General features: G+C 44.2%; 1 protein-coding gene across 4 annotated transcripts in view; it reads right to left on the bottom strand.

Moving 5' to 3' along the window:
- Positions 1-6,168: 6,168 nt before the first annotated feature.
- MPPED1 (metallophosphoesterase domain containing 1) overlaps positions 6,169-20,617 on the bottom strand; it is a 65,459-nt gene continuing 51,010 nt past the window's right edge. For all 4 annotated transcript variants that reach the window (XM_063354713.1, XM_063354704.1, XM_063354721.1 and 1 more), the window contains exons 5-7: positions 17,267-17,382; positions 12,562-12,675; positions 6,169-8,963 (exon numbers count right to left, since the gene is read on the bottom strand). In XM_063354713.1, coding sequence (XP_063210783.1) covers positions 8,845-8,963; positions 12,562-12,675; positions 17,267-17,382 — 349 coding nt within the window. In that variant the 3' untranslated portion in view covers positions 6,169-8,844. The remainder of the gene's footprint in view (positions 8,964-12,561; positions 12,676-17,266; positions 17,383-20,617) is intronic.

Below are 20,617 nucleotides of genomic sequence, written 5' to 3'. Positions count from 1 at the left end.
AGCTGCTTCAACAAAGCGCGCCCAGGATCCGGGAGAGCCGGGTGTCTCGCGCTGCGGCGTCCTGAGCTCATGGAGGGGTGGAAGGACCCTTTCCTGACCAGCAAATGCAGCTGCACCCTTTGCCGCTCCATCTACCCAACCTTGTGGGCTTGGCAGTGAAAGTCCTACTTACTCTTCAGGTTAAAGTCTGTGCACTAGAAGTTCCTATACCTTTATTTGAAGGGACAGCATGTGTTTGGTAGCAGGTGGATTAAAAGCGATTAAGAAATCCTCTACTTTTAACTTAGAAGAGAGCACAGTATTTACAGGTTTACCACTTCAGTCAGTGTTAGTGAGCGGTCACTGGTTACAGCGGTCATCCAACCAGCTCAGCCAGTGTCGACGCTAGTGCAACACACTGACGCAGAGCTAAAGGCAGCTGATGAAGTGTCTTCATCATAATTTGCTGAGTGCCTTGTCTATATTTTCGTGATTTATTACTTCCCTGACTTTCTTAGGTGTTGGGAGGAACAATGAATCAATCCAAGCATTTTTCAGAGCAGGGACTGCTAATTGCACGAGCTCTGTTTACCGCTCAAGAGCTCCAGTTTTGACAAGTCTCTTGACCGCATGTTAATACGTATGATTAATTATTGTTACAGGCATCCGCAGAAACAAACCCAATAGGTAACACTTCAGAGCTATTATTTCTTTCTGAACAAGCAATAAACATAATTATGTACACATTCTGTTGCAAGCATAACAGGCAGGGGAAGAAGGTGCTTTTGAAGGTGTGTGGGTAAACCGCTGCTCCAGAGTGATGGGTACCCAAAGGGCAGAGGCTGAAACAACGGGGCAGCAGGTTCAAAGCAGTTACTTCTCGTGATGCCTTGGTGGCTTCACAGCAGCTTTTCATAGAATCATAGAATGGTTTGGGTTGGAAGGGACCTTAACAATCACCCAGTTCCAATCCCCCTGCCATGGGCAGGGACACCTCCCACTAGACCAAGTTGCTCAAAGCCCCATCCAGCCTGGCCTTGAACACTTCCAGGGATGGGGCATCCACAGCTTCTCTGGGCAACCTGTTCCAGTGCCTCACCACCCTCACAGTAAAGAGTTTCTTCCTAATATCTAATCCAAATCTCCCCTCTTTCAGTTTGAAACCATTATCCCTCATCCTATCATTATACTCCCTGATAAAGAGTCCCTCTCCACCTCTCCTGTAGGCCCCCTTCAGGTACTGGAAGGCCACTATAAGGTCTCCCTGGAGCCTTCTCTTCTCCAGGCTGAACAACCCCAACTCTCTCAGCCTGTCCTCATAGCAGAGGTGCTCCAGCCCACTCATCATCTTTGTGGCCCTGCTCTGGACTCGCTCCAACAGGTCCATGTGCTTCCTATGCTGGGGGCTCCAGAGCTGGACGCAGAATTCCAGGTGGGGTCTCACGAGGCTTCAGTAAAGGGGTAGAATCACCTCCCTCGACCTGCTGGCCACACCTCTTTTGATACAGCCCAGGATACAGTTGGCTTTTGAGGCTTTCCTTTCCTGTGTACGTGGCTACAGAGGACTGCAAATGAGGGCAGAGGTCCTGCATCACCTGGCGTGTTAATGAGGGGTGGAAATCCCAACCAGCACACTGCGGGCAGGCCACAAGGTTATTGAGGTGCCAGTGTCTGCACTGTTTCACAAACAGATGGGTCCCTGATGCTGGGAGGCTGGGGGACCCTGCTGGGCACATGTCTCTGGAGTCTTGCCCTGCTCTGCTGTGCTTTGTCTTGGCCACCCTGTCCAGGAGCTGCCTTTGCTCTGGCTGGCATTGGCATTTGTTCCTGAAGGAGCTGGGGTTTTCCCTCCCTGCAGAGCGAACCCACCCTGTATGGGGTACCCACTCACCTGGAGAGAGACAGAGTGATGGTGGGAGGTGTCCTCAGGCTCACCCCAAGCAGAAGGACATGCCCCCTTGTCCTACACCACTCCTGCGTTGTTGCAGGTCCTTGGAGAAGGACCTTGGGGAAGGTGGCAGGGTTTGTCTGGGGGCTGAAAAGCAAGACCAGGATTGGGTAAGGAGGTCCCTGGGGAGACCACAGAGGTATCCAGGAAAGGGGTGCCCATGGCAAGGGGCTGCTCGGGGAGCCCCACCGCAAGTGGCACGATGTGGCGGGGACAGACAGGGCCGGCAGTGGGAAGCAGAGGAGTCGGTGACAAAAGAAAGGTAATCGGCAGCCAGCACACGTCTGCGTGAAGCAGCTCTCCGCTCGTTTTAAAATATCAGGTAACAGATGCAATCAGAATGGCTGCGCCGTGCAACAGCCTTGTAAAACAGTAGAAGAAGTATAAATAGGGGTTTAATTGCCCACTCCACTTAAATTGCCTTATCCTGCGTAACTTCATTATTTCTAGAAAATTTGGTCCAGGCCATTATGGTGGGGGGGTAAAGTTTTCAGGGGGGGCTATGAAATTTCCCACTGCAGCAGCAGCAGCCGCCTGCCGGGGCGGGTGCTTGCGGGGCGCAGAGGAGAGTGTTTCGGTCGGCACAAAGCCCTCTGTCAGCCCAGTGATGGCCAGGCAAGGGGCAGCGCCGAGCAGCTGGGGATGCCACCACCGCTTCTTTGTGTCCCTCGTGTCTCGGTGGAGGGCCAGCACCGCCGGTCTGAAATGGAAAACGCGAAGGGACATGGGCAAGCCTCTGCCCGACATCCACAGCACACGGCACTGGGGGCCGCCTGTCCCCGTGCCACGCAGAGGTGTGGATGGAGTCACCAACCCCACGCCATTGGCTTCGGCCCCACGCACCCTCAGGAAGGGTCCCCACCAGGGCGCACGCTGCGATGTCCCCAGTCATTACCCCACAAACAAGGGAGCCCTTGCTGGGGGACGGTACCTCAGGATCCTCTGTGACCCCTTCTCACTGCTCCGGTGGCCTCTGTGGAAAGGTTCAAACCATCAACCCCAACAACCTCTGCTATTCCCAATTTTCACTCATCAGGGAGTGGGGCCGGCCCTGGCATCCAACCGGGACCTGCAGCCTGTCTCAAACTGTGGTGGGGAGGGGGAGTTGGGGCTGGACTGGTGGGAGGATGCTTCACTCTCACCTTGGCCTCTCCTCCACCCTTCCTGGGTATTGGGTAGCTCAGCTGGTGGGGCAGAGCATTTTCCTTACCCTGATTTTGCAGTTTAACGTCACCATAAGCCATTGCAGCGTGTTTATAGCATCCAGCATTTTCCCATCTGGCCCTCCCCAAGCTGCTCATCCCATCCAGAAAGCACTAAAAAAATAATAAATGCAATGAGAGTAAGCGAAACAGCAAACCTGTCTGGGCCGTCGTTTCCTGCAGCTGTCCTCCCCCCTCCCCGAGGCTCGCTGTGAGCCGGCAGCACAACCTCGCCGGGCAGCGATGCTCCCCGGGGCAAAACCAGGGAAGAAGCAGCCCCGCTACTGGGTTTGCTCTGAGCGAGGGAACGGCATCTTCTTCCAGTGGCGGGAAGCGATTTGTCCACTAACCGGGCGCGGATTGCACTGAATTGGGGCAAACGGCACGAGTGCGAGGGCATGGGGTGCGCTGGCCTGGTGGCAGGTAGCCAGGTTAATTACTCTGCTCAGTTTTAGCCCATCGTGCTCAAGAGGGGCAATACACTTCACTGGGCCAGGGTTGCGGGGGGGGGATAGGAAACAAAGCCGACCGGTTTGTGGAAAAGAAAAGCCTGTTCCTTTAATCTATTTGAAAGCTTTTGATACATCAAAGTCCAGGCAAGAAGAGGTATCTGGGATATAATTGGTGTGGACACTTGCAAAGGTTTTGATAAAGACCTTTGTGAAAGAGCTATTTGTGAGAGGCAAAGAAGGGTCGTGGGTTAGGCACTAGCCAAGAAACAAAAACCCCAAAAGCAGGATGAGGAGTGGGCAAATGTCACAGGGCCCCGTACCCCACCCAGCAGCACCCCCAGCCCCGGGGCTGCTCACCACACACGGCAGATGAGGTGCCCCTGACAGCAAAGTGGGACCCGGGCGGGACGAGGATTGCAAAAGGCACCACTGAAGCCAGGAGAATGGGGCCAGAGCCAGGGAAAAGGTTCCCCCCCATGGAGACAGCTTGGATAGGGCTCCCTGGGAGGAAGGGAGTGATGGCAAGTGAAAACTGGGTAAGTCCGGATCGGCTGTCACCTCTTGAAGAGATACCCCAGCTAGGGCAGCTCATCACAGCCCTCCACTGCGGGCTGCAAATATATATTATTATCCAAAAAAATCCTAAAGAAATGAAGAAGGGAAGTGGAGAAAGATCATGAGAGAAAGCAGCAGGGAACCGTGTCCAAATGCTCGGAAAGGAAGGAAGAGGAGGTCCTCTTCTGGCATGGCTGCCTCTCACCAACTCCCAAAGGACACATCAAAAAGAGAGGAGGGGAGCGTTTCCTAGATGGGAAAGTAAGAGGGTTAGAAATAGAGTCTAGCTAGAATTGAAATTATTTGAATTTCTAGATGAAGTGAGTAAAAAGAAACATAATGGAAGTATACAAAATAATGAATGGCACAAAGAACGTACATATAAGTACTCCTATTTACACTTTTCACATAAAAAGAGAACAAAGGGACAGTCAATAAACCCAAATGGCAGCTCACATACAAGGATAAGCGAAAAACTGTTGTTCTAATGCACTGTGCACAATCACCTGGGGAGCTCACTGTTCCAAAATATCGCTAAAATCGCAGATGCAGAGAGACTTGCAAGAAAGGGACGGGAATGTACCTGAAAGAAAAGAACATGTGCAGCTATATTCGCTATGTGTGAGTTACATTAGCAGTGAGCAATAATATGGGTTTTTAAGAGAGAAATTCTCATCCAAACAAGAATAAATGGGAGGGGGACAAAGATGCCCATGGGCAGATTAGTCCGAAAATTGCCTTCTAAAGAATGTCTTGTTCCTCCTTCCTCTGAAGCATTTATGTTGGCTATTGGCAGCAATCCGTGACCGGGGAAGACGAGCTACTTCTCCTTATCCCCCCTGGCCCCCTCCTGCAGCGAGGCCAGAGCACCTTCCCACCCGCCCTGTCCACACACGTCACCCAGAGACCGGGGTTTTCACCTTCCCTCCCCACAGCCACCTCACCAGGGCCAGCCTGGCTTGCTGCTGCCACCAGCAACCTCCTTGAAGACCATCGTGGTTTTGGAGTCTCCGTCTTCAGGGGCTACCAGATCTGAAAGCCTAAAGCCGGTTGCCCAGGCTGGGGTGCAGCTGCGGTGGGTAGGGGACGCCTGGGAAAAGGCAGCTGCTCAGGTGGGTGCCAAGTCCCAGCTTGCTCATTCCTGGTAGCCAAGGAACTTATCACATCCTCAGCCATATGTGACTGAGGGAGGTAAAAATAATCTTTTTTTTTTTTTTTCTTTTCAGTGACACGCAGTGCTAACTCCCTTATTCGTCATCGAAATGAACTGAAATTAATCTTGGTAACAGTTCTGCCTGGTGATGGGAACGCACGTACTAGTGATACACATCAGCACACCTTCGGGAGCGATGCTACTTAGATATCAGTGAAGGTCAGCGGTGGGGAGGTGGGGTGGGAAATGACTTGAGAGAGCATCCCTGAATTTAAATCGCAAAACTACGTTTGTGGAAACCTTTCTTTTCATGGCCTTCATAATCTGAGGTAGACCAGGCTTGAGGCAAGAAGCCCAAGCCTTGACAGTGCCCACAAAATTAAAATAATAGCTCACCTCCCTCTCCCTCTCTGTGAGGTTCATGTCCTTACACTCAACCCAGAGCATGAACCATCCTTCCCCTGACTGCCGCCCGTTCCCAAAGGACAGCATCCCAGTTCCCGACTGCTTCACAGCTCCGTTGCAGCACTCCCTCAGTTTCGCTTTTCCCCGCCTGAGAGGCTCGTCTGGTGCATTCCCCCACCAAAATACATCGGTTAAAGGAAGCGGGTGCTGTTTTCCCCTCTGCAGCCCCAACTCGCTGTCTTCTGCGGGAGACGTGGTGGCCTGAAGCTGGCAGGCGGAGCAGGGCACCTTCTGACCATCACCCCCAGCCCCTCTGCCAGCTGCCCCCCACCGAGCTGATCCACAGCCCCTCACGATAACAACTTTAATGTCCCCCAGGCTGGCTCCTACACCTGGAGAAGACAGGCAGCCTTTCCCACATGGAGCTGAATGCACAAGATGGATATAAAGAGGCCTTATTTTTTGTTGTTTTGTTTCGTTTCGTTTTAAGACTTTATTTGTCTAACATGCTTGACCAAAAATTACAACAACAATCAAGTTATGCCAAAATGATTAAATAACCTTTAAGCTTTCATACCTCAAGTACTTTAAATCATATTTTGAAGTAACAGCTGCTTTCGTATCCTTCCCACATAAAAATACACAGTATTTTGAAGATACCTTAGGAAAAATTATTTTTAAGAGAATAGTTTATGGTCGACATAGAAATTTTGTTGAGGCTAATAAAAGGACCTCTTCCCCCCACTTTAACATTTTTGTCTCTTAAGTGCCGCGAGCGAATGTAAACATTTCAGACTTCTTTAACATACAGCCAATTTCCTGCCACATTTGTTTCAAACCGCTTGAATTGTGACTAGCTAAGACACTTTTATTCTAACTACATGCTATTGCTCATCTTCCCAATGATGGCGGGAGTTCATATTCAACTATGAATTTCAGTCCTTGCTGATTTAGGAGCTGATCCTGCAATTTCTACGCCAATAAATAGTTTTGACAAAAGTGGCCCCATCTGAATTCACGGCAGACTGCTCATGCGCTTGTGAACTATTCACCCAAAAACCAGTGGCAGTGGCCACCCATCGTTTTGAGTTTCGTTTCAGAAAAAAAGCAGCAAATCAGTTTAGACCCCAAGTCACCCGACAGCTCACAAGAAATGACCAACCCGTGACTTGTCATGTTTTCCGGTGGTTTCTGGTGGGTCCACAGCACGAGTTAGTTACTGGGCTGGAGTGTCACTGCTCCCAGCAGCAGCTGCTAGAAGAGCTGCTGCCCATGGGAAGCCAGCGGCATGCAATGCTTCTGCCCACCTCGCTTAGAGCTGAAGCTGACATAACCTGGCCTTGCGACACAGATATTTTAAATTGTGTATGCATATAATGTACATTTAGCTGCTACCTGAAGCCCACATTTACATCCATGTATCAGGCAAAGAGTAACATCCATAATTATCCGATGCACGTGTGCAGATGTGGGCTATGCACAGACCTGCAAACAACCCTGTACTTGTAGTGCGATGAGCTGCCCAACGCGTGTGAACAAGATTAATGTCTAGTGCCATCAGCCCCAAATTCAGGATGTCCACGTTCAGAATACAGCAGTTAAATTATCTCCATCAAGGCAAAAAGGCTCCTCTTTGAGCATGTAGAAGTCTGCTAGTTCAAGGAAGAAACCCATTTCTTGTAGGGCATGTTTGAAACACTTTTTTTTTCTTTTTTGTTGGTGGGTTTGTAATCAATTTGCAAGCTTCTGCCTAGGACAGGACTGAAATCCCATCAGCTTCAACACCTCTGTTAACCTGCAGGAAAGCCTCACGGGCAGTGCTAGTGTTGGCCATCCCAACCAGCTCCTCACACGTCCCCTGCTTTGCCTGGCATCACATGCAAGACGACAGATGGATTTCAGCTCGGTTGATGACTTTGTCTTGGGCCTCTCTCAGCAGTGTCCACGCGCGGGCAGACGGCAACGACAGGTTTTGTGAGGTGACCCTGTTCTGTGCCCATTGGCGTGTACTCATCACTCATCGCACTTACGCTACCACATCACTACCCAAAAGTGAATGCCCAAACTCCTTGAGGTGACCCCTTCCCCTTGACATCCATAGGACAAAAGGATCACAATGACATTTAATCACTTCAAACTGGGGCCAAATTCAAACCAGTAATCTCATCACTGGCTGCATGTCCCATTAACAGGTTTTAAACAAATAGTCCCAGTGGGTTTTATTTAAAATACCACTACTGAACAGTGGTTTATTTCAAATACCACTACGTCATTTTTGTGGGTTTTTTTTTTTTTGCTTTTAACATACAATCGCGTATCGCCTTACCACATGAAAACAGAGTTATATTTTTTTCTTCTTTTTTTTTTTTTTTTAAGGGAAATGTCATCCTTTTTTTTCACAGGCGAGTCCAGGTTACAAATTCCTGAGTTTATACTGCACTTAACGCAGTCTCCCTTCTTGAATGTTGAGCTGTTTACAGCATGCCGGCAATATGCACCATTTCCCTTACCATCTGTAATGCCAGATGTAGTAAAACTTCATTTCAGTACAGTGAATTAGGGCCTCTATTGCATTGGTTTTTTAATAGATGCAAAGACTTAGACCTGGAGGACTTGAAGTAATAGCTTTCCTCCTGTGACTGGTCATTCGTGCGCCATCTTTTATATTTGCCATGTTAATTAAGGGAGAACATCTTTACCATCGTTTTTCTTTTACCAAGAGCTCACTGGGAAACATCTGAAATGAGGAAATCCTAGTCTAAACACTTAAGTTTAAACTGCAAACTTTCTTAAAGAAACACTCCTTTGAAAGACATTGCTCTTTTAATAAGTCCGATATAATGTACGGTATATACAAAAATCCCTACTTGAGATATATATATATGTATATGTATATATATATGTGGAATGCATTCACTTTTCTGTGTTCACAAATATTTTAATGGTGAAATGTTAAAGTCTTTAATCTGTTTCTGGCACCAAAATGTCTTTGTTCCTCATCCGCTTTTGTCACTCAAAATTTATCCGTGAAGAGCTAGCAGGGAAAAAAGAAGGTTTTTGCTTTTTTGTTGAACGGTTCCCTATTGGGATTCTCAGCCAGCAATACAAAGTTGCTAATGTGTTGAGCACAACTCTAAATCCTCATTATAATCATGTGTTCCTTGGAGTAGGTAAGTCAATAACTATAGGTGGATTAAGTGGCTGGTAATTCACAGTGCACACAGATGCATTCACGTAGGTAGTAGTTCCGTCAGCCATGACACCATAACCTACAAAGAAAGAAAAACTCTGGTTACTCTCATTAGTCATTATTATCTTTTCTTTTTAATTATTCACCTTTATCACACAATAGTAAGCACCACATTTGTTACTCAGAAGGAATTTAAAAATTCTCTTCACGCAAAACATAAAGGTCTCCTGAATTAACACCATCTTTGTCCTACAGCAGAACTTTTTGCCACCTTTTAAATTGTGTAAGAAAAGCAAAATGGACCCTTGCTAGCTAGTGGCTACAATCTCTGGCAGCCAGCTAGCCAAACCTCCTGAGAAAGACAGATGCTTTTCTCTGCAAAGCTTTTTTCTTAAAACCTTCTCAGTTTTGGAAAGGGTAAGAAGACAGAGCTTTGACAATTACAGCACTGAAAAAAACATACTTCTGGTCATTTAGGTCTGCCATCATCAGCAAACTTTGGGCAATTTTCACCTTTCCACCTTTTTTTCTCTCCTGTCTTGAACATCTTTTAAGGAACCAAAGAAGAAAAAGCATTGCTTGACTAAGGGGAGTATGCGTGCATGTGCACCTGGGCGGGATTTGTCTAGTAGGAACCTCTTCTTCCCACGTGTTTGAACTTGACCAATTTCAACCAAATTTGATGGAAAGACACTAAAATGCCTGCCCAGGCAGTGAAAACACAGCTTCATTAATGCATTCTCTGACAGACAAGGTGAATTCACACCCTGAGACACCATAACATTTCCACGGAGGAAACCACTCTTCTGTATGTCTCACCAGTGGCAAAAAAACTTTAACTACATCTCATGATTGACTAGATACCAAAGCCAAACAATTCCAGAGCTAAATCCGCAGAAAATCAAACTTCCAGCTCTAATGCCGGTAGAAATGCAGTGAAATGCTGTTTCAGAAAGTAAAGAAGCCCTTTAACTGCCCTGGTGTTATGAAAAAGTAGACACACTCTCCATTATCAAAAATCTTTTCACGAATGACTAGGAAAAAACATGAGCTTGATTACACTAAAACTAAAAGCTTAATGTTGGAAACTTGCATTGAAGTATTCAGATCAATACGAAGAAATGCATTCACAAGAAGAAACATATGATTTGGGGGAAATCGCCTGGTAGAAAGCATTTGTACTAAGATTCCATCTTGCCATTAATGAAGTTAATAGTGAAACATATTCATTGCTACATACACCAAGTTCCGGCCGTTCAAATCCTAGGTACCTGGGATCCTATAGTTTCTCCGAGTGCAATTTCACATCTTATAGAAGCATTGTTAGTTGCAGAATTTACAGACAAAGAAACAGTAGCCAAATTCCTTTCTTTTTTGTTCGTTAAAATACCCTGAATAATGCAGGGCCTCCTGGACTCCCCATGGAAAATCCACACTCTAATTAGGGACTAGGGAGGGAAGAAAACTCTTGTCAGGTTCCTGTCACAGACATTTCTTTAAATCATTTGCTGTTTGCCACAGAACAATTGTTCTGTGTAAAACACAAACTGCACGGAGGACAGTCAGCATTGCTGCTGGGACTTTCTGTCTCCTCAGCTACACGTTTGGAGAGAACAGAATCGGCTTGCTAATAAGTTCCTTTTGCTGGAAGATTCCTAATGCTACAGTTTTCACTCCTACCCTACTGCCAACGGTTTCCTCAGCCACGACCTCAGCCAAGTACTGGCTGTAATGGGCAAACAGGGATTTTAGCCGGAGTCCCTGCCATGCTCCTTGTCACTTCCATGGGTCGATCAGCAGCAAGCCCATGTGTAGAAGTATTTTTTGGCAGAGACAGCAGTGCAGAGGGGGAGTAGGGAAGAACCATCTCTTCTAAGCGTCTCTTCCTCCCGGATGTTCAGTAAATGACTGCTGCAGATGTAGCTATGCTCAGTCAGGGGAAGAACTCATCTGTTCAAATCATGCATTCTCTCTACAAAGAGCAGCTTCGTTTGCACAGGCTGTCTGCAATGGGAATTCTCCTCTGTAGAGATTTAGCATCCCACTGCAAAACAGGCTATGCGGCTCACCATTTGTTTTCTCTAAATTATGATAGTTAACAAGAAGAGTACCTTGTTTCTGTGTTCTGATACCTACTGCGCCAACCGTATTAATTCACAAGATTTACCATTCTGTGGAGGTGCCATTCTTTTCTCTTGGGAGCCAAAGCTGGGCTTGGTCTTAGCAGATGTGATTTTGTTTACCTGCCTGAAGCTTCATGGCTTGCTAAGTGTTTGCTTATATCCCCTGCAACCCACTTGGCTTACAATTTCTGAAAAGACTATGAGTTTGAACTGTATTCACTAGCTCTCTTGTACGGAATCTCAAAGACTGCTATAATAGCAAAGGGTTAGGAAAAATACTGCCGATGTGTTGTCTGTTTACTCTGTGATGTAACAGCACCTTGGACATTAACTAGGCATTAACAGGTCAATGCAGATGAGACACATGACGAGAATGGACTTAATCCCTGAGCTGTAAAATAATGATCTGAATGTCTTCTCCATTAATTTTACACCAGCTCACCTCTCACCAGTGTCACTCCTAACCTAGCAGGGCCAAAGCGCCCAGTAGCAAGTCAGAGCAGGACTTCTTGGGAAGGGTAATGGTTCTTCACAAAAACAGAAGTATCTGAATGCCAGTTACTCCAGTTTTTCGGTTTGTTCATTTCTACTCTGGTGAGACCCACAGGTATCCTTCAAAGGCTGTAGCAGTCCCGGAAGCAGAAAATTGGCAGTTGTGGAGCACCTTTTCCTGCCAGTAAGTTAACATTGCCAAGAGCTAAGCAGCTGATAGTACATGCTTACATGCCAATGGAACACTTCTCCACAGCCCAGGGGTTTCTTTTGGTAGGGGCACTGCTTGAAGCCTTGCTGCCATGGTATGTGAACAGGACAGACTTCTCTATAGCAGCCAGCATCTACCTTTCCCTTTGCCTGGAGATGAAATTCTATTGTCACTGACTTCAGTGGAGCACATTTGTCACCACTTACTGACTTATGTGAAGGGAACTAATATTTTTCCATTAAAAAATCAAATAGCAAGAGAATCGCTTTGTTTTGTCTGGGTACAAAATGTTTTCCCTGCCAAAGCAAATAAATACATGAACAAATATCTTGAACTTCCACAAAAGTCAGTGGTGACATCCCTCTTAACTTCATCTATGCACTGATGGGGAGAGACAACCTTTATTGTTCAATCTTGAAGATTAAGCCTTAGAAGCAACCCCAAAGCATTCTCACCCATTTTACAAACACAGAAACTGAGACACAGAGAGCTTATACGAATTATCTTAAATCACAAAGATTCAGCAGAGGAAAATACAATCCATCAATCCTAATATTTAGTCACTTTCTGTAACTACTGGACTCAGGTTCTTCTTTTAAAATGCACAGTAATCCTGCCTGTGAAGGAGGCATCACGCTGTTTTATAGATGTAGAAACTGAAAGAGAAGCTGCAGTACAAATACTGAAATGTGGGTATCGGCCAATTTCATCTCTATATATGCAGCCAAATAAGTATCTGAATTCCAGAAGTGCTTCAGTTCAGACACTGAAGTTTGAAAACGCTAGTTAAACCAGACAACTTCTGTGTTTGTGGTTTTTAAATATATATATAGAAAGAAATGTGTTCTGACCTTCATGGATATGTCCAAAAACATGAAGCCTTGGCTGTATTCGTCTCTGGACTGTGTTCAGCAGCTCAACACATCCTACCCGTTGCATTTTCTTAGGAACCCAGTCTAGAAAACCTTTGGAAAAGAAAGGAAAGCTTTAAAGAAGACAGGTTATCTGCAAAGCTGTACTGCTATGCAGTACTTCTGAGATTTCATGTCTTGTGGCGTTTCATAAGCAGCCATGGAAGAACTGACATGGAAAAAACAGTGTGTGCCTTGGTAAGTAGAAGAGGAAGGAAGGCAAAATAATGGAGGAAAACCATAAAAGCTCACCCAAAGAAAAAGGTCTATGATAACTCTTGCCAGTTGTTTTTCAAAGAAAAAACACCTCTGCAATTAAAGTATTTTTGCACTGTTGTTAAAGGGAAAACTCAATGCCTTATCTGTTGTTCTTCCTTTAAGAGAGTAAGGTATAAAGAGCAGCATGTCTAAAGAATCTAATATTTAAATCTAGTCCTGGGATCTAGTTTTCAAAATTGAATACTTTAACTGATGTAACGCAATCTGTGTTGCTAATAAGACTATATTGCTATCACATTGAATCTTACAGTAGTGGAACTCAGGTGAGGAACCCAAATCATGCCTAAAACCAACATCCTCAAGTAAAACTGATTTAAGCGCTTCATGACACAACAAGCTCCACTAGCCTAAATCTATGGACCTCAGATAGGAAGAGAAACTCAGCCCTTCTGCAGTAGATGTTTTTAAGCGCTACATTTACTTGCACGAAGAGAAATATATAAAAATGCTTTTTTTATCAACACAGACAAAAACGTACACCAACTTGCTTATATGTCTAAACACATACTGCAGGGGGATGCTTACTGCCAACTGAAGTCTCATGTTTCCTTCAAAGTAGTAGTATAAGAAGGATGTTGTTGTATTAGAGGGTTTGCAATAACCAATCTTGCCTTCCTTCTATTGTTCCGCCATTTTCATCAGGCTCAAATTTGGAAACCTAAAAGATATAATCATTCTGTTTTTCTTTAGTTGTTCTGGTACTTTCCTTGCATGCCTGTCATAGCTTTGCATCTCTGACTTAGATTGCTGCAACAGCATGAATATATTGTGCCTTTGAGAAAACAGTAGTCAGCCAGAGACGTACAGAGTCTGGACGTAGTTTTCATATGTTTACTTTTGAGGTCCACTCAAGCATAGCTAAATAGCAGCTAACCAACTGGCTTGAAAGACCAGAACTGTGGTATTTGAGCTCTTGGAAAAGCTCTCAGATTTGCTAGAGCTTCAGGGTAGGTTCACACACTGAGAAATACCTTTTTTGGATGCCAGTGCTTGAAAACTGGGCTCAGTACACTGTGGGGTTTTATGAAAACAGTAAAAAATTTGCCCTTGGATCACAGTTACTCAGAGAGCTAGGTCCAATTTTCAGAAATGAGTTGGGAACATGGCATCCTAAGTGCCAAAAAGAGGAAGTTCTGATAGTGGCCATAGACTCCTAAGTCATTCAGATGCCTCTGAAGATGCTGCTCGGCTCCTGTCAGGAGGGTGTACAAAAAGAAAGCCCCGTTGAATTACAAAGAAGAGCAGAGCAATGCTCAGGTCTGGTAACTGATTTTACGAGTCACTCTTGGTAGCTAACGCAGGTCAAAATTCACTGTGGGAAATAGTAAGTATTTAAGATGTCAAAGTGCAGCCGGCAACTTCTCTGGAATCCAGTCATGCTTTTTTTCAGAGCAAATGTGCTAAAACCATAGGCTTTGTTACTTCAGTGATTTGAAACAGTTAATTGTCAAAATGTCTGTGGTGAACATAAAGCCAAAAGTATTTCCACTTCAAAAACTTCACAAACAAAAATCCATAAAATTAACTTCTCCATTAAATTAAGCATTATTTATGTTGAACATGTTTTTGTTTACATGCATTATCACCCTTCTGAAGCTTTCCCATATGTTTGCAGCTTATTATGTACACCTGACTACACAAACTAAGAATAATTGATTACACCTAGCTAACAATTAGAGTTCATCTTAGGGTTTTTTTAATGTTTGGTTACTTGAAACAGGTTCCTGCAGCTGTCAGGAATGTATAAATCTTTGTCATAGACATCAAGCAGACAGCTATAAATGAAGACTTAAAGGTGAAATTAAATTAAAAACAAAGAAAAGAACAGCGAACTTTTTGAAGAGAAATAAAGGAATCATGAATGCAGACCTTTAGGAATCAGGGAGAAGACTTAAAAAGTTGTATTATACATAGGCTATTAAATATATGGCATATCTTTATTAATAATAAACAGGTTACTAATGAAATGGTCAATAATAGCTGTTTTAACCTTTTTTTTTTCCTCATCCTGTGTGAACCTCCTGCATATCCCTGACCTGGTTTCATCCCAAAGCACTACTCTAAAACAGAAAAAAAAAATCCTCAGATTTTTGTTACGTGCCTAACTGACTTAGAAACACAAAGTCCATTAACTCTTAATGGTGCTTCTGCATCTAAATCATGCAGGCAATTTTAAATATATCTAATAATGTAGTATTAATTACTGTGCGCTCTTTCGAAGCGAGGAAGGAGAAAGCAGCACAGAAAAAGGATGATGGACAGAATTTAGGTGGCCTTGCTGGAGAAAAAAAGGGAATTTGCAAGAGCACTGATTGCTATTTACGATCATTAGGAACAGCTCTAGTGATGCTGTCCAAGATCAGAACAACAGTAATCAGCTTTCTGGTTAAAATAATTGCCTGGGAGGGTCAAGAAGGATCCTGTCTCCCAAAATGTCTGTGGACAGAGCTACACAATAAGGAGGCTCTGTAAGTTAGGCAGAGTGCTCATTTCTTTTGAAGCGTCATGTATTTGTTGCCATGGGGGGTGTCAGGGAGACCAACAGCTGATGCCCTCAGGCAGAAGGTTCTGTGCCTGAGCCATCTATTAATGCATCAATGAGAAAAAGACAAAGAAACTGCAACTTTTTTAAAAGAAAATCCCTGGAGGATGGTAGGCGCTCAAAAATTAAAAAAAAAAAGAGAACAAACACTGAGACATGGGGATGAGGGGAATTCACGTTACCCCATGTAATGTCAGTGGAGATGAGCAGCTCTTCCTCAGAATTACTACAATTATTAAATTACTTTTCAATTATTAAATTTACTATTAAATTTATTATTAAAGCATGCCCGTTGAGTGCCAGCTCTGCAGTGCTCACTAGAGGTTCCCCTCCCTCTGCTGATGGCAGAGGATCTGCCTGGAGAGGCCTGGTAGATAAATTAGCAAGGTGGCTGAAACCAGGTGGTGCAAGCCCCTCTCGCCACCTTCCAACACTGGGTTTCAAGTGCTAGCTACAGGGATATTCTTTGGATCAGCCGAAGGTTGGATTTCTTTACAGCTGATCAGCTGGTTTTAAAAACAGCTTTAAAAGTGCTGAAAAAGCTTCTCAAAGAGTTTTAAATATGACTTATAACTAAAACTGTATCAAAGACCCAGTGTCGTGCCTTGGATCCTAACAGCAATTATCCCCAATTATCAACCATTTGTAGTTGGTATCTCAAGGTCTAAAACAATTAATTTCTGCCATCTACTTTTACACGGCATGGCATGAGACTCCACTTAGGTGAAGTAACAAAACACACGCCTTTACTGTGAGAAACCGTGCTCACAAAGAAGCCCTTTCCCCCAGGATTAGTGGCCAGTGGAATGCAAACATGTCTTTCGAAAGAAAACAACAAAACACAAACCCTTTAGATACTTCCTCCTCCAAGCTCTGAAAGAGAAGAAAGGGTGGAAGACAAGAGGGCCTTAGCTTCAGGAAATTGGGGAATCTAAAGGTTAAAAGAAACCAACTGCCTCTATTTCACACAAAGCACTCTTCCGCAGTAAGACTCAGCAGAACACTTAAAGACATGCTTCACTTTCATGTCCATTTATTAAACCAGTGAGAGTTAAACACAGTTACATTAAATATAGCTTCCTATATGTAAAATACATTGAAAAACATGTTAAAAGCCTTAAGTCTTGACTGAATCTGGACAATTTTCTGTGATTATATTATTTCTGTAACACAGATAATTTCACTGTTATCTATGAATACAAGAAATTTCTCATGGCCTTTATATCACCTATATTAATATTTGCAAAACACAAATGCAAAACTATTTCTTGCTGATGTGTTAGTGTTGCCAGATTGTATTAAAGATAGGCAACTCACTTGCTCTGTCCAAAGAACAGGCAAAGAATGGCAACATTTGGGTTTGTGAGGCAGAAGATGCACCAAGTCAGCAGGATGAGGAAAAATACAGACTGGGTACTTGTTGGTGGGGGAATGCTGCTGCAAGTGAGGGAGAAAGACAGTGCTAAAAAAATAAGATCCCAATCCTGCATTTCTTTTCAAGCAGGCTCCATGCTTTAAATCTAGTAATTTCACCACTGGCTGAGTGGATAGATGCACAGGAAAACTAGACTTGGCTTATTTATAAAGCTAATCAAGGCTCTATGTGTTAAGGCTTTATTTTTTAAGCCATTATTTAATTTCCTACCATTGAGCACAGGTAATCATGAAACATAAAACTGAGCTGAAGTCCTGGTGCTGCTGAAATCAGTACAGATGTTACTTTTGACTTTTCTAAGTCAGCATTGCACTCTCTGTCGAAGGAGAGCCATCAGTTACTGTATAATCATCTGACATACACAGCTAAGAACACTAGTATTTTCTTACCGAGAGGTGGTCCATGTGTTATAAGAATATCTATTCCATCTGGAATAAGGTTCCATTTCTCTAATAGTGCTTGGCCTCGCGGAAGATTAAAGCCCCAGCCATAAAACCAAGGTTGCCTGCCAAGAGAGGAGGAGAATGTCTTCAATGCTACTTCCATGTACTGGTTATCTAATTAAAATACGGAGATTGACTCTCTACTAGCATGGAATTTGGAGGTACAAATAGCATTCATTTTCTTCTTTTTGTGCACAGTAAAACCTTCTTTCCATACAACCAGTGTTATTTAACTTGTGTGGCAAATCAGTGCAGTCCTTACCACTTTCAGTAGGCAGCATACAGTAATATATTCACAGTATTCCCCTGACTAGGTGAAAAGTAACTTTTACAAGACCTGGATATCAAGATCCCCATATATGGATTAGCATGCTGGACTCCCACCACATCTAGAAGAACACCCGTCTCAGATACCTTGGTACGGATATATGTTTCACATTGGCTCCCATCACGTTTGGCCCTTAGCCTATGACCATCTGGGCAAGGACAGACCCTGGCACAACGACAGATCCCGCTCCAAAGTTGGAGACATCATCTATGCTGTTTTGTTTCCCTAATTGGAAGCATCCCATCAGAACAAGAACACTGCTTCTTTTCTTACATATGATTTTCTTCTGTCCTCTGGTGTGTTGACTTGCTTTTAAGTAAGACTTTCCATATTCAGGATTTCTTATCAGATGGGCATTTACATTTTTTAAAACATATTTATGGAGCAGCTCATCATGGAGCAGTGGGACTGTAACACTGCCAGTCAGAACACAATTTATCCATATCTTGCTGTCCCATTGATTAAAAAACTGTATTTCACAGCAATTATATCACAGTGGTAAATTATGTCTTGCTGACTATGCTCTAATTCTAGGTCATAAAATTGATGGGTTAGTTTTAGGTTGGAATTTTTTTATAATTTTTTGACTGACGTGTTCTGGCCATATCCACATTTGGAGAACAGCAAATAGACTGCCATGATTTAATAAGGTTTATGATAATTGCAGCCTTAGCATTTATAAATACATACACATCAACCACGGTTCCCTTTGAGATGTTACTTTGTCGAGGAAAGCTTTACACTCCCTCACCGCATCAAAAGACAGAAAGAATTCTTTCAAACAAATTCTCTGAATTCCACTTTACATCATGTATGGCAAAGACAAAAGAAAATGCCCATAAAGCTACTACTCATCCTCTTCCATTACTGATGCTTGACTAACATTTCAAAAATTAACACGTCTGCAAACTTCATGATGATATATTTCCCACTTTTCCTTTTGGAATGCTGTAAAGCACATGTCTATTGAAAACAGCTTAAAAAATAGAGCTTGCTAAAATATAAAGGGATGTGGCTTACCCGAGGGAAGAAAAGAAAATTCTGCTACAAGGAAAGGAAGAAGGGAGCTTTGCAGATTGTTTCCTGCCTTTCTTCCACAGATGAAAAAAGCCTCAACCTTTCTGGAGAGATGACTGAAAAGCTTTCTGTGTCCATGTCTAAGAGCTTATTTCCTAGCTCTTCATCACACAGCACCCTGGATAACCAGGGTCTGGATAAACAGGTGTCCCAGGAAAAAAAAAAAAAGGTGAAACTTTGTACATCTGCCACTGGGACCAGAAATACATCCCAGCCTCCAGAAGCTGTGATGAGGGAGGTGAGGAAGGTGTGTGAAGAAGAGATGCTAATAGCAGTAGCAATGAAGTGGGTTGCTCAGACCAGGGCAGCTGGCTGAGATAAAGACGTACCCCTACATCAGGGATACAAAATGCTTTTCTGGTTGCATGTTCATGTCCTGGGAGCCTTTCTTCATAGGAAGAGCAGCACCTGGCTCAAAGGTACATGTCTTCTCACCTTCCTACTGCTGGTGTGGTAACTCATGGTCTAGTTACTGGTTTTGTTTTGTGGTAAGTTACCAGCGATGCTCCTGTATAACACTGTTACGCAGAACCAAACCACAGTCTGTGGAGTTTGATCAGCCTGCCTTTACGTTCAGCTCACCATTGACAGAATGGGAAGGAATGTCCTGAAAATAAACAAACTGAAGTCTATGAAGTGCTCACCTGCTACAGAAGTGGAAGGCTTTATAGAAATACACAGAGGTTAGGCCTTTTCTAAACTTTCATTCCATCCTTGCCTTGGGACCGCATTCCACACCTTACAAGTGTCTTTCTCCACCAAGATGAAAATATTCAACTGTTTGGCAAACTGTCTTTAGGCCCAGAGCAAGTTTTTCAGGAGCAAGATCTCATCGACAGAAACTACTGGTAAGGGCAAACACGAGGGAAACGAAGTGTAGGCATAGTAAATCACACCTTTAAAGCCACTGACCAATCCAGTGAATACAGGCCACCCCTGGTGCTGCTGGGCAAGGACAGGATTGTCCCCAGGTCCTCGGTGGGAAGCGAGGCGAGGTGCCGTCCCACCCCGCAGGTGTTTGCCAGACCCAGCAGAAGGGGCCGTGGCCACTCTGCGCCCGAAGAAAGAAACCAAGGGGAAAGATCAATATTTGCCCAAGAAGAAAAGGACAAAAACCTATGGAATAATTGTTTTAAGGACACAATGAAGCATGTATAAAGAGAAATAAACGTGACTGTCACAGGTCTCGCCAGAAGTCAGCTTAATCCTGCTGAAATCCAAATGACCACGAATGGCATATGCAGCTGCGAGAGCCGCTGCCTGCCTCTACCAGGGCTAGCCTGTACACGGCCACTTCTTAAAAAGCCAGTTTCCCCTTATGAATAGGCATGATCTGCTTATTAAGACAAGAAGCACTTTCCCCCGTCCCTCCCTCCCTCCCTCCTTTGTGGCGACTGCAGCTCGCAGCCACCCGAGCGCGGGGCTGGTAAGTTATGCATGCTGGAGCTGTTCTTTTGTGAAGGGGAGATGTTACAACTTGTGTGATTTGCCATTATGCTGTCTTTTGTGACAATCCCGAGATGGAAAGAAATGTCTGGAATATTTCTGGCAAAAAAAAAAAAAAAATATACCTGAAGTCCAAGAAAGGATTCAGGGGAGGATGTTGGTGTGCTTTACAGCTGAGAGAAGAAAGACAAATCATACACTTCAGTGCCCCCACCCCCAAAGCAAAACCATCTTTGTACGCACATGGGGATTTTACAAATCTCCAAGTCCCTTGTTCTGAAAATTTATTGCAAAACAGCCATCAAAGTTTCCGAGCAGGGGAAAAAAAAAACCTTTTCTAATACCGAGTAACAAGTCTGTGACCTGGATATCATGCAAACACAACTTTGTCTAACATTTCCATTTATGATGAAACCTGAAAGCAAAGTTAAAGTCTTCATATCAAG

The sequence above is a fragment of the Chroicocephalus ridibundus genome, chromosome 1 (genome assembly GCF_963924245.1).
Source record: "Chroicocephalus ridibundus chromosome 1, bChrRid1.1, whole genome shotgun sequence".
NCBI lineage: Eukaryota > Metazoa > Chordata > Aves > Charadriiformes > Laridae > Chroicocephalus > Chroicocephalus ridibundus.
The sequence above is the reverse complement of the archived record's forward strand: the minus strand, read 5'-3'. Positions and strand labels throughout refer to the sequence as shown.